This window comes from Procambarus clarkii, chromosome 56, assembly GCF_040958095.1.
Source record: "Procambarus clarkii isolate CNS0578487 chromosome 56, FALCON_Pclarkii_2.0, whole genome shotgun sequence".
NCBI classification, from domain to species: domain Eukaryota; kingdom Metazoa; phylum Arthropoda; class Malacostraca; order Decapoda; family Cambaridae; genus Procambarus; species Procambarus clarkii.
The window spans coordinates 3848438-3863525 of record NC_091205.1 but is presented as its reverse complement, the minus strand read 5'-3'; the positions used below and the strand labels follow the sequence as shown (position 1 = coordinate 3863525).

The window sequence follows — 15088 nt, the reverse complement described above, 5'->3', positions numbered from 1 at the left end:
TACTCATGAAATGAACAGAATGGTTAACAACGCAGCTCAATTGCAATGCAATGTCACAATAACATTTAAATATACTTTAAGATATAATCTAGAAGAAAATAAGGATATTGAAACGGTTCATGAACTCTATTTCAATAAAGGACACTATGGGGAACTTTGAAAAATAGTTATTGAGTATAATTAGACAGACTTGTTGCTAGGCAGAGGAGTAATGAGATATATGGCAAATTTTGCAAAATATACAATGAAGGTACACAAACATTCATACCCAAACAAAGCAAAATGCTAGGTAAGAACAAAGCATTTGGCCCGTAGGAGAAAGGAGATACCCACAAGACTAGAATACAAGTCATTAACAAGCATGCAAGTATAATACATAATACATGCAGACATATATATAATCCAAAAAAATGTCAAATTTACGTACTTATTATTACATTACAAATATCCAAGGTTTTGAAGACACGTTTCCTCTTGCGCCCAACGAGTGAATACTGAGACCAGACCCCATAGGTCCCTATCCTCCTCATCATTCGTCTCACTGTGTCTCCACAGCTTGCACCGCCCATTTGAGACAGCGTCTGGACCTGTTAAAATAATGCATAAGCTGTAAGGTAATAGAGAATAATATATATCTTTCAATCTCAACATTAGATTTTCTAATTTCCAACTGTATTAAATAAATAGCATTAAAATATTTTATAAATATAAATTATATTAATAAAAATTAATAATATAAATTATTACGAGATCTATTATTCTAATAAGAGTTTGATAAAATACAAACCCTGGGGCCATAGAACGGCTATTTAATCCCCTTGAACGGACCTGTGCATGGGCCACTGAGGCATCGAAAAAAAACAGACCGGCTTGGGAAAAAAGCAAAATTGCCGGTCTATGGCCCAGCTGATGGCTGTGCATGAATGGCTAATGGCTGTTAGTTATGGAGCTAGGTTAGACTATGTATGTTTAAATCTCTGATTTAAACAGAGCCAGTGTTCAGTCAAATAACTGAATTTATCAAATCTTATCCTTGTATAATATACAAGCTGATGTGAGATCCCTGTCTACAGGTGGACTGGAACTATTATCCAGTAGGCAGTCTACTGTATTTTATCAAACCGTTATTAGTATAATAGATCTCGTAATAATTTTGCAAAAATAATGGCATTTACTATTTTTAAAAGATTATTAGCAAATTTACAGAAATGGTGCATTCGGAAGACAAAACCAATTTTTCACTTTTGACAATTGAGCACCTGCTACATCCAGATTCTAGGGAGGAAAGGAAGGACGATCTTACTGGATCCCATAGCCTCTCCGAGGCACAAACCAGGCTTTTACATAACCCCCCCCCCCCCCTGCACCCGAGCTTTTTAAAATAGTAAATGCCACTATTTTTGCAAAATTATTACGAGATCTATTATTCTAATAAGAGTTTGATAAAATACAAACCCTGGGGCCATAGAACGGCTATTTAATCCCCTTGAACGGACCTGTGCATGGGCCACTGAGGCATCGAAAAAAAACAGACCGGCTTGGGAAAAAAGCAAAATTGCCGGTCTATGGCCCAGCTGATGGCTGTGCATGAATGGCTAATGGCTGTTAGTTATGGAGCTAGGTTAGACTATGTATGTTTAAATCTCTGATTTAAACAGAGCCAGTGTTCAGTCAAATAACTGAATTTATCAAATCTTATCCTTGTATAATATACAAGCTGATGTGAGATCCCTGTCTACAGGTGGACTGGAACTATTATCCAGTAGGCAGTCTACTGTATTTTATCAAACCGTTATTAGTATAATAGATCTCGTAATAATTTTGCAAAAATAATGGCATTTACTATTTTTAAAAGATTATTAGCAAATTTACAGAAATGGTGCATTCGGAAGACAAAACCAATTTTTCACTTTTGACAATTGAGCACCTGCTACATCCAGATTCTAGGGAGGAAAGGAAGGACGATCTTACTGGATCCCATAGCCTCTCCGAGGCACAAACCAGGCTTTTACATAACCCCCGCCCCCCCCCCTGCACCCGAGCTTTTTAAAATAGTAAATGCCACTATTTTTGCAAAATTATTACGAGATCTATTATTCTAATAAGAGTTTGATAAAATACAAACCCTGGGGCCATAGAACGGCTATTTAATCCCCTTGAACGGACCTGTGCATGGGCCACTGAGGCATCGAAAAAAAACAGACCGGCTTGGGAAAAAAGCAAAATTGCCGGTCTATGGCCCAGCTGATGGCTGTGCATGAATGGCTAATGGCTGTTAGTTATGGAGCTAGGTTAGACTATGTATGTTTAAATCTCTGATTTAAACAGAGCCAGTGTTCAGTCAAATAACTGAATTTATCAAATCTTATCCTTGTATAATATACAAGCTGATGTGAGATCCCTGTCTACAGGTGGACTGGAACTATTATCCAGTAGGCAGTCTACTGTATTTTATCAAACCGTTATTAGTATAATAGATCTCGTAATAATTTTGCAAAAATAATGGCATTTACTATTTTTAAAAGATTATTAGCAAATTTACAGAAATGGTGCATTCGGAAGACAAAACCAATTTTTCACTTTTGACAATTGAGCACCTGCTACATCCAGATTCTAGGGAGGAAAGGAAGGACAATCTTACTGGATCCCATAGCCTCTCCGAGGCACAAACCAGGCTTTTACATAACCCCCCCCCCTGCACCCGAGCTTTTTAAAATAGTAAATGCCATTATTTTTGCAAAATTATTACGAGATCTATTATACTAATAATGGTAAATAAATAATAAATAGTAAATAAATCAAAATCAGTTACATTATTTTATCTTATTCATAGCATAAATGTTCTCGAAGATTACTAAAAAGAAATTGAATTAGACTACAGCAAATTGGCAAACTTTACCTTGTATCTGTTTCCACCGAGTTTGTTTGGGGCGTTCTTCAACATATCAGCAATACTTGTCTCAACATCTCTTTCAGTTGCATTAGTGTGGGTGTTGATACAGGCTTCTGGAAATTTATAAGAATTAATTAATATATATAATTATAATTCACTTTGCTATTCCCCATTCCACAGTCCTCTCGTCCTTCCCACTTCCCTGTCCCCACATCATCCCCACTATTCCCACTTCCCTGTCCCATCGTCCTCCTTACCATTTTCCCCTCCCCTGTCCTTCTTCCTCCCCCACCATCTCCCATTCACCTGTCCCTTTGTCCTCCCCAGCATTCCCCTGTCCCCACCATCCCCAACTCCCCAGTCCCCTCGTCCTCCCCACCATTACCCTCTCCTCTGTCCCCTCGTCTTCCCCACCATACCCCCCTCTCGTCCTCCCCACCATTCCAAACTACCTCATCCGATGCATTCTATAATGGTCTGATGCTTCCATCAGAAAATTGGGAACATCAAATGATCTGATATTCCCATCACTGAAAAATAAGAACAGCTAAAAAAATGAAATGAAAAAAATAAAAAAATAAACTATACTCATGAAATGAACAGTATGGTAAACAACACAGCTCAATTTCAATGCAATGTCACACAAAATTATTAAATCGAAATGAAAATAAATTGAAATCTATGAAAATTCAAATTATCAATACAATCGGAAATATTGAAATAATATCGCAACATAATATAGTGTGGGTTGCTCTTACGTGCAACAGACGGTGCTGTTTTTCAAAAAAGGCATGGTTTTACCTGTCACAAGTGTGGCATCTATACTTATACTCACGAAATGAACGGTATGGTAAACAACATAGCTCAATTGCAATGCAATGTCACAATAACATTTAATAACAATAATAACAATAACATTTAAATATACTTTAAGATATAATCTAGAAGAAAATAAGAACATTGAAACGGTTCATGAACTCGATTTCAATAAAGGACACTATGGGGAACTTTGAAAAACAGTTAATGAGTATAATTAGACAGACTTGTTGCTAGGCAGAGGAGTAAATAATGAGATATATGGCAAATTTTGCAAAATATACGGCACACAAACATTCATACCCAAACAAAGCAAAATGCTAGGTAAGAACAAAGCAGTTGGCCCGTAGGGGAAAGGAGATACCCACAAGACTGGAATACAAGTCATTAACAAGCACACAAGTACTACACTACACAACAACCGCACTACTACCAGAACTGGACGAATCACTACCAAACCAAACCCATTGCACATCACTACCAAAACAACACAACACAACACAAGCATTGGCAAAGAATTATAGACCAGTTGCACTAACATCCCACATAATAAAATTATTTGAGAGTGATCAGGAGTCAGATTACTAGTTTTATAGAGACCAATGACCTCCACAATCCAGGCCAACAAGGATTTAGAGCAGTTTCTATGATCGAGCCACTGAGATCTATAAAGAATTCTGATCAAGAAAGAGATCTAGGGGTGGTTTTAGATAGAAAACTATAACCTGAGGATCATATTAAGAACATTCTGCGAGGGGCCTATGCTACACTTTTTAACTTTAGAATTGCTTTTAAATACATAGGTCAAAAAGTTTTAAAAGTTTTAAAAGTTTTTTAAACCTCTCGTGTATCATGAGTGTGTTAAAGCATCAGATGGTGCATTCAGATGATGAATATTACCTAGTTCCTTCATCTGGGAAGAATGAACACATATTGGTGCATTCGGATGATAAAAACTAACTACTGTAGTTTAATTGATCAACAGACTGTATATCATATGCAGACTGTATGTGGATCTGCGGGCCACTCCAAACAACAGCCTGGTGGACCAAGCTCCACCAGGGCTAAAGCACAAAGTGATATAGATGTGATAGAGAAACTAGGTCAAATGGAGGAGTAGGTCTGTATATTAAACAGCACCTGACGTGCACAGAGCTACTAAACTCAATGTGGTGGTAGAGTGGTGGGGGGGGGGAAACATTGCAGAAAAAAACAAAAATACAATTTGGTCAACAAAACAGCATTGTTTAAAATAGAAGACATGGGTTGTCATTTTGGGGGTAAGGTAGGTTACATTGAGTTAATTAGTTAGTACTTAGTTTTTATCTTAAACTGGTTGGGAGAGGTACAGTGTTGCTGTGCTGGTGAAAGAACACCTAAAGGTAAATTAAATAATGATTGCGAATCCACAAGAAGTTGACATAATATCGCTAGAGATCTGCAATCAGGATGATAAACTTTCCTTAAAGAATTTGACAAACACTTGCTGATAGGACATGAAGTAAATGAAATGTATGTCAAGTTTTGTGAAATATATGATAAAAGCACAACAAAATTTGTACCAAAGGAGAGATGCAGAACTAGGAAAAGGGGTTTGTTCAACAGAAATTGCGAGAGGGCCTGAGACCCAAACACACACAAATGGAATCAATATATAGCAAGAGGCCAAACCCCCAAACATACAAGCGATGCAAAGATGCGAGAAACAGCAGCAGCATTAAGGAGAGGGACTTAAGGACCATAAATAAAGTGTGAAAATAAACTCGAGTAAATTTTTTTAACTACTCTCGACAGTGAAGAAAAACAAATATTCAGACGATTTGTGTTAGAATCATTAATCTTACACTTTCGGTCATATTCAACAACACAAATACATACACACACATTCCTGTTGCTGTAGCAAGTGAAGAATTACACACACAGATCACAATAACGTGATGCATCAAATGAACAAATCCACAAGGGCCGTGACGAGGATTCGAACCTGCGTCCGGGAGCATCCCAGACACTGCCTTAATCGACTGAGCTACAACAGGGTAAAAGGGTTGAAACCGAAGTTCTACTGAACTTACTGGATCCCATAGCCTCTCCGAGGCACAAACCAGGCTTTTACACAACCCCCCCCCCCTGCACCCGAGCTATGTCAACAGGCCGTTCTCCCTCTTCGCCCTTCCGAATGCACCATATCAGTAAATTTTTTAATAATCTTTTAAAAATAGTAAATGCCACTATTTTTGCAAAATTATTACGAGATCTATTATTCTATAGAATAATGCATATAAATGCATATATGCATATAAATACAAAACATAAATACAAAAGTAAATGTAAATAATTTTACCTTGCACCTAGATCCACCAAGCCTGTATGGCGCGCGTTTCAGTACTTCGGAAATCTAGAACTATCTTGAATCTCTAATCTGCAATGAAACAATACATATTATTGCACTTACCAAAACATGGATGAATGTAGAAAATACAGAACTATTAGCTGAATATCAAATAAATGGATTTAATCTATTTCACACAGATAGATATATTACACCGTGTATATTAGGTAATACCTAACATACACGCCTCCACACACACTACATTTGAAATGTAGTCTCAAAAAGACTACATTTCAACAGCAAAGATTACTCCATAAAAAAATAATTAAATTATTGACCAACATGAGAGAGGGTTAGCCAACATGAGGGTTGTGTTGATTGCCTGAAAATATTTAAATTGTGTAATGTATTGAATGGCATTTTTCAAGTTACAACATTTTTTAAATTACTGAACTAGGTTCTAGGCTTTGCTAGGCTTAATTCAATTATTACAGATAAGCCTAACCTAGCCTAGAACCCAGTGGGTTTTCTTCCTATTGGGGAGTGTTGTACATGCCTCGCCTCCACATACACACTAGCACAGCCAGGCCTCGCCTCCACATACACACTAGCACAGCCAGGCCTCGCCTCCACATACACCAGCACTGCCAGGCCTCGCCTCCACATACACACTAGCACAGCCAGGCCTCGCCTCCACATACACCAGCACTGCCAGGCCTCGCCTCCACATACACACTAGCACAGCCAGACCTCGCCTCCACATACACACTAGCACAGCCAGGCCTCGCCTCCACATACACCAGCACTGCCAGGCCTCGCCTCCACATACTCACCAGCACAGCCAGGCCTCGCCTCCACATACACCAGCACTGCCAGGCCTCGCCTCGCCTCCACATACACCAGCACTGCCAGGCCTCGCCTCCACATTTAAACCAACCAAGCCCACAAATACGTTAACATGGACCAGCATTACACCGTCTAACATACTCTGTCAGATGTAACAACTAAATTTGTGAATTCAAGACCAAATCTATTGTATAACACAGTGTTAGTACGAGAAAAACATTACTTACATTCGAAGCCGTGTTTTAAAATGGCGGCGGTCTTGTACTGACGCTCCAAACTGTGTGTTCGTTTGCGTATGATGAACGTGTGACAATTTACTACAACAATTATTTAATTATTCTTATTCTTTATTTTAATATTTTTAGGGTACATGAAATTTCAAACTTATTTGCACACAATAATATAATTGCATTGTCATAACCTTTATATATTACGGAAAATACGATGACATGAACGAAGTCAAAGTGAAGTTGAAGTCAAAGTCATTCGCCGAACGTATTAGTCATTTTTTTTCATACATACATAGTTGATTTACAAACAAAATGTTGGATTTATAGATAGAGCTAGTGCATACAATACCTAAAGCCACTATAGTAGGCCTATATAGCATTTCAGGCAACCGGGCAGTATATATGGACCCCTTACTCAAATCTCTGAATATGTTAGATATTAAGTCCCTGCACATACTCTCATGTGTATTTTATATATATAAAACGCTGCACTGTAATGTCAATCCTGACCTTAAAAGCTTCCTAGAAGGTTGTAACAGATCCCATGAGCACCACACCAGAAACAAATACCTATTTGATATTCCAAGAGTACGACTTAGTCAAACTAGAAATGCTTTACAAATCAAGAGACCTCGAATGTGGAATGACCTTCCCAATTATGTTAAAAACTGTACCTCTCCCAACCAGTTTAAGATAAATAAAGATAAATTTATAAGTTAAGAAAAATTCCACAAATCAACAACCCTGTTACTGACCCTGTATTTACCCAAGTCTTTCCTAAATCTAAACTTATCCAATTTATACCCATTGTTTCGTGTTCTATCTTGTGTTGACAATTTTAATACCCTATTAATATCCCCTTTGTTATATCTATTCAGGAAATTGTGGTTGATCTCGAACCCATTGATAATGTGACGACTTATACAGAATTTTGTAACTATATCATCAAGATTGTAACCAGCTTAGCTAAATGTAGTGTGGGGTTCAGTCCCTAAGCCCATATATGTGCCTCTCTAACCATTTAGGTTACAGGGCAAAAACATAAAAACAAAGGTAACTGCAGAAGGCCTATTGGCCCATACCAGGCAGCTCCTATCTATAACAGATAAACACTAAGTACTACCTAATTAACTCAATGTAACCTACCAACCTAACCCCCAAAATGTCAATCCATATCTTTTATTTTAAACAATGCTGTTTTGTTGACCAAATTGTATTTTTACTCTTTTTCTGTCATGTTTCTCCCACCCCTGTTTTTTCCCTTTTTTCTTATTTTTTCTCAACATAATTCATACTTTAATTATGCGGATCAGGACATCACCTGATCAAACACATCAAACATCGTTTGACCACCATCAAACACACACATTTCGTGTGTGTTTGACGCTCACTGATATGTACCAGCGTTGTTTTATATATGGTGCTATTCTATCTTACGCTTTGTTGCTCTTTTTTACCTACGGGCTCATAGAACATTCTATTGCGAAAACATTGGCACAAAAATGAATGACGTACATACAATAATAATGTCAGGACAGTGATATAATTATAAACTTTCAAAGCACTGTATCGCCCATGTGTCGTCTTGTCACCAATACTGGGTAACAGTTCCGCCACTTCCCACACTCTTGCGGGTGGGCAGCGACCATTATTCTACGTTTATATTCATATCACCGTGTTGGGAATTTCATTGCGAGTACATTGATACCAAAATTAACGCTGTAGGACAAGTGTGGAAGTGATAACAATCCCAAGAGTAAAAACATTTTGTTGCTCTTGGGCACTCACGGCGAGTCATCTACGTAGGTATTTATTGGGTGCTGGTATTCATATAACTTTTGGTGACCGTTTTTGCTGATTTTCTTCTAGAGAATGTTATTGCGAACACGTTGGTACCAAAATGAAATACATAGCTCGAGAACTAAGGTCAGGAGAGTAAAAAGAGTATACACATTTTTGTTTTGACGCTTAATTAAGGTTATTGTGAGTACTCATCGCCTGCCTAGAAACTGGAACTAGTAATTCCATCTATCATACATATCATACAAGAGGAGCCACACATCTATGGATCATCCAATAAAATCAGCAGACTTCTAGATGTTACTACTGCTCGGCTTAGACTCGGTTACAAGTATCTCTGGGAATTCTCATTATCTGCTGATGTAGACCTGACCAAATGTAAACTGTGTCAACAAAATTATTCGCACACCCTCCGTCACTATGTGATGGAGTGCGAAAAGATACATGAATTTAGAGACAATTCTATAACCAATGTTCCAGCGATGTGTCAATATTTCATTCAAAATGATCTGCTACCAGAAATTTTAGCCAAATATCCCCAGTTTGCTAACTGTAGATAACAACTAAGTGATTGTAACCTATCCACCGCTGCCCACTGGATGGGGGACGGTGTGCAGGACAAACATATAAATTTTGATACTAGCTCTCCACATATGTCAGTTGCTTAATTTAGAACCTGTACTTGAGGTCGATCTCGAACCCATTGTTGATGTGATGACTTATATTGAATTTTGTAACTAGCTCATCAAGATTGTAACTTGCTTAGCTAAATGAATTGTGGGGTTCAGTCCCTGAGCCCATTATGTGCCTCTGTAACCCTTTCCACAACCGCCCACAAGATGGGTATGGGGTGCATAATGGGGTGGGGTGTCTTGGCCAAACGTGCCACATCAAAACCACAAGTTGACATTGAATGTGAATTAACAATGAGACAAGTAAGATTTATACTAATACATTTATACTAACTCTGTTGAGCGTTGACCATTTATACATCAAATCTGTTGATGTGAGCACTTTAGTTTAGTCTGCCGTTTAAAGAAAAAAAGAGCATATCAATGGTATATCACAGAAAACGAATTTATCATAAACTCATGTATTTGTCATATCATATTGAACTGCATTCATATTTTTAATATATAACAATATGAATATACAAATTTCTGTAAATCCCCTACCTTGTTGGAATCTGTGGAAATGAATGAGCAAATGTGCTGGCTGAAGGCGCTGAAGGAAACCACATTGGTTTCATTTTGGATACAAATGTCCATGGAAATTCAAAATGGAAACTAATTATATAGTTGAACCTGCAGAGACGAGTTTAAGAATCTGTGTTGAGAGTGATGGACACAGCCTTCACAATTATACTTCAGAGAATGTAAACATCTAAGAGTCATTAGAAATATGTGTAGAATAATAAACCCTACATTGTTTGAGTTAGGGAAAACACCATTTGTGATATATAGATACTATAGCTGTTCCTAAAGATTCACCCTTTTTTGCACCAGCAAGATAACATATAAGATTTTAAGAGTTGACGAATGTTAATATTCTTGTTTGATAAACTGTGAACTTGAGACATAGTTAATAAGAACATATTAACACAACAAAATGTTTTCAAAATCCTTAACACCACTTTCCAGCAACTTATATAATTTATATAAATTATTTTAGAGAATAATACATAAATTATATATTTAAACATGATATAGTGTTTAGTGGAATGTATAAGGAGTCAAATTGTGTTAAAAAGAGCAATTTTTAGAAAATTTGGAAAAATACTTTTTTCTGTTCAAATTATAACTAAATGGATTATAAAGGTTTCACTCAGCCAATATATATCATTCACAATTTATTAATGAATTTTACAAAAAAACACCATAAATTTTATATTTAAACATGTAAAAACTATTTGTTTTACATTTGGAAGAAAATAATTGTAGAAAAACAATTTATAATTAAACCTTTGTGTTTGGATTTTTTGAGTAAAAGTTTCTCAAAGGCTCTCCTGCACCATTCTCAATGCAAATCATTCCCACACCTATGGCAAGAGATAGGCGAACGTTGTGTAGATGATTTGTGTTTGCTGGGTAAGGTTGTGAAACCTCGACTAGTGTGTAAGGTTGTGAAGACTCGACAGGTGTTTCATGTTGTGAAGTTTCGACTTATGTGCAAGGTTGTGAAGCCTCAACTGGTGTGTAAGGTTGTGAGGCCTCGACTGGTGTGTAATGTTATAAAGCAACGACTGGTGTGTAAGGTTGTGAAGCCTCGACTTGTGTGTAAGGCTGTGAATCTTCGACTGATGTGTAAGGTTGTGACGCTTTGACTGGTGAGTAAGATTGTGAAGCCTCGACTGGTGTGTAAGGTTGTGAAGTTTCAACTGGTGTGTAAGGTTGTGAAGCCTCGAATGATGTGTAAGGTTGAGACACTTTGAATGGTGTGTAAGGTTGTGAAGCTTCAACTGGTGCGTAATGTTGTGAAGCCTCGACTAATGTGTAAGGTTGTGAAGCTTCGACTGATGTGTAAGGTTGTGAAGCTTCGACTGGTGTGTAAGGTTGGGGACGCCTCGTCTGGTGTGTAAGGTTGTGAAGCTTCGACTGGTGTGTATGGTTGTGAAGCTTCGACTGGTGTGCAAGGTTGTGAATCCTAGATTGATGTGTAAGGTTGTGAAGCTTCGACTGGTGTGTAAGGTTGTGAAGACTTGATTTGTGTGTAAGATTAAGAAGCTTAGACTGGCGAGTAAGCTTGTGAAGCCTTGACTGGTGTGTAAGGTTGTGAAGCCTCGATTGGTGTGTAATATTGTGAAGCCTCGACTGTTGTGTAAGGTTCTGAAGCCTTGACTGGTGTGTAATGTTATGAAGCCTCAACTGATGAGTTAGATTCTGAAGCCTTTACTGGTGAGTAGGTTTGTGAAGCCTTTACTGGTGTGTAAGGTAGTGAAGCCTCGACTGGCGTGTAATGTTGTGAAGACCTGACTTGTGTAAAGTTGTGAAGCCTTGACTGTGTTTCATGTTGTGAAGCTTCGACTGGTGTGTAAGGTTGTGAAGCTTCAGCTGGTGTGTAAGGTTGTGAGGCCTCGACAGGTGTGTAATGTTATAAAGCAACGACTGGTGTGTAAGGTTGTGAAGCCTCGACTGGTGTGTAAGGTTGTGAAGTTTCGACTGGTGTGTAAGGTTGTAAAGCCTCGAATGATGTGTGAGGTTGAGACGCTTTGAATGATGTGTAAGGTTGTGAAGCTTCAACTGGTGTGTAATGTTGTGAAGCCTCGTCTGGTGTGTAAGGTTGTGAAGCTTCGACTGGTGTGTATGGTTTTCAAGCTTCGACTGGTGTGCAAGGTTGTGTACCCTAGACTGATGTGTAAGGTTGTGAAGCTTCGACTTGTGTATTAGGTTGTGACGCTTCGACTGGTATGTAAGGTTGTGAAGCTTCGACTGTTGTGTAAGGTTGTGAAGACTTGATTTGTGTGTAAGGTTGTAGAGCCTCCACTGGTGTGTAAGGTTGTAGAGCCTCCACTGGTGTGTAAGGTTGTGAAACTTCGACTAGTGTGTAAGGTTACGAAGCCTTGCCTCGTATGTAAAGTTGTGAAACTTCGTCTGGTGTGAAAGATTGTGAAGCCTTGACTGGTGAGTAAGGTTGTGAAACTTCGACTGGTGTGTACGGTTGTAAAGCCTCGACTGGCGTGTAAAGTTGTGAAGCAACGACTGGTATTTCATGTTGTGAAGCTTCGACTGATGTGTAAGGTTGTGAAGCCTCGACTGGTGTGTAATGTTCTGGAAGCCTTTACTGGTGAGTAGGTTTGTGAAACCTTTACTGGTGTGTAAGGTAGCGAAGCCTCGACTGGCGAGTAATGTTGTGAAGATCTGACTTGTGTAAAGTTGTGAAGCCCTGACTGGTGTTTCATGTTGTGAAGCTTCGACTGGTGTGTAAGGTTGTGAAGCTTCAACTGGTGTGTTAGGTTGTGATGCCACGACTGCTGTGTAAGGTTGTGACGCTTCGACTGGTGTGTAAGGTTGTGAAGCTTCGAATAGTGTCCTTAGTTGTGAAGCTTCGACTGGTATGTAAGGTTGTGAAGCCTCGACTGATGTGAAAGGTTGTGAAACTTCGATTGGTGTGCAAAGTTGTGAAGCCTCTACTGGTGTGTAAGGTTGTGAAGCCTCGACTGGTGGGGGTAAGGTTGTGATGCTTCGACTGTTGTATTTGGTTGTGACTCCTCGACTGGTGTGTAAGGTTGTGAAGTCTTGACTTGTGTTTCATGTTGTGAAGCTTCGACTGGTGTGTAAGGTTGTGAAGCTTCGACTGGTGTGTAAGGTTGTGAAGCTTCGACTTATGTGTAAAGTTATGACGCTTCTACTGGTGTGTAAGGTTGTGAAGCCTCAATTGGAGTGTAAGGTTGTGAAGCCTCGACTGGAGTGTAAGGTTGTGAAGCCTCGACTGATGTGTAAGGTTGTGATGCTTCGAAATATGCTTAAGGTTGTGAAGCCTCAATTGGAGTGTAAGGTTGTGAAGCCTCGACTGGTGTGTAAGGTAGTGAAGCTACGACTGATGTGTAAGGTTCTGAAGCTTCGACTGGTGTGTACGGTTGTGAAGCCTCAATTGGAGTGTAAGGTTTTGAAGCCTCGACTGGAGTGTAAGGTTGTGAAGCCTCGACTGATGTGTAAGGTTGTGATGCTTCGAAATATGCTTAAGGTTGTGAAGCCTCAATTGGAGTGTAAGGTTGTGAAGCCTCGACTGGTGTGTAAGGTAGTGAAGCTACGACTGATGTGTAAGGTTCTGAAGCTTCGACTGGTGTGTACGGTATGAAGCTACGACTGGTGTGTAAGGTTGTGATGCCTTGTCTGGTGTGTAACGTTGTGAGGGCTCGACAGGTGTGTAAGGTTGTGAAGATTCGACTGGTGTGTAAGGTTATGAATCCTAGAATGATGTGTAAGGTTGTGATGCTTCGACTGGTGTGCAAGGTCGTGAAGCTTCGACTGGTGTGTACGGTTGTGAAGACTTGATTGGTGTGTAAGGTCGTGAAGCCTAGACTGGTGGGTAAGGTTACGAAGCTTTGACTGGTGTGAAGTGTTGTGAGGCTTCGACATATGTATAACGTTGTGAAGCCTTGACTCGTGTCTAAGGTTGTGATTCTTCGACTAGTGTGTAAGGTTGTGAAGCTTCGGATGGATTGTAACGTTGTCAAGCTTCGACTGGAGAATAAGGTTGTGAAGCCGCCACTGGTGTGTAAGATTTTGAAGCTTCGACTGTTGTGTAAGGTTGTGAAGCTTCGACTGTTTTTTATGGTTGTGAAGCCTCGACTGATGTGTAAGGTTGTGCCGCTTCGAATGGTGTGTAAGGTTATGAAGCTTCGAATGGTGTGTAACGTTGTGAAGCTTCGACTAGTGTGTAAGGTTATGAAACCTCGACTAATGTGTAAGGTTGTGAAGCTTCGACTGGTGTGTACGGTTGTGAAGCTACGACTGGTGTTTAAGGTTGTGAATTCTAGACTGATGTGTAAGGTTAAGAAGCTTCGAATGGTGTGTAAGGTTATGAAGCTTCGAATGGTGTGTAACGTTGTGAAGCTTCGACTAGTGTGTAAGGTTGTGAAACCTCGACTAATGTGTAAGGTTGTGACGCCTCGACAGGTGTGTAAAGTTGTGAAGCTTCGACTGGCGAGTAAGGTTGTGAAGCCTTGACTGGTGTGTATGGTTGTGAAGCCTTGATTGGTGTGTAATTTTGTAAATTCTAGACTGATGTCTAAGGTTGTGACGCTTCGACTGGTTTGTAAGGTTGTGGCACCTCGACCGGTGTGAAAGGTTGTGAAGCTTCGACTGGTGAGTAAGGTTGTGAAGATTTCATTGTTGTGTATGGTTGTGAAGATTTCATTGTTGTGTAAGGTTGTGAAGCTTCGACTGGCGAGAAAGGTTGTGATGCATAGACTGGTGTGTAAGGTTGTGATGTTTCGACTGGTGTGTAAGGTTGTGAAGCTTCGACTAGTGTGTAAGGTTAAGAAGCTTCTAATGGTGTGTAAGGTTGTTACGCCTCGACTGGTGTGTAATGTTGTGAAGCAATTACTGGTGTGTAAGGTTGTAAAACTTCGACTGATGTGGAAGGTGGTGAAGCTTCGACTGGTGTGTAAGGTTGTGAAGCCGCGACTTATGTGTAAGGTTGTGACGCCTTGACTGGTGTGTAAGGTTGTGA

The 15088-nt window shown here is 39.3% G+C and overlaps 1 protein-coding gene across 1 annotated transcript in view; it reads right to left on the bottom strand.

Moving 5' to 3' along the window:
- LOC138353007 (uncharacterized) overlaps positions 1-3002 on the bottom strand; it is a 4162-nt gene extending 1160 nt beyond the window's left edge. Inside the window, exons 1-2 of the mRNA XM_069305655.1 lie at positions 2900-3002; positions 428-587 (exon numbers count right to left, since the gene is read on the bottom strand). Of these exons, the coding sequence (XP_069161756.1) occupies positions 428-587; positions 2900-2944 (205 nt within the window). The 5' untranslated portion in view covers positions 2945-3002. The remainder of the gene's footprint in view (positions 1-427; positions 588-2899) is intronic.
- Between the last annotated feature and the right edge of the window lie 12086 nt (positions 3003-15088).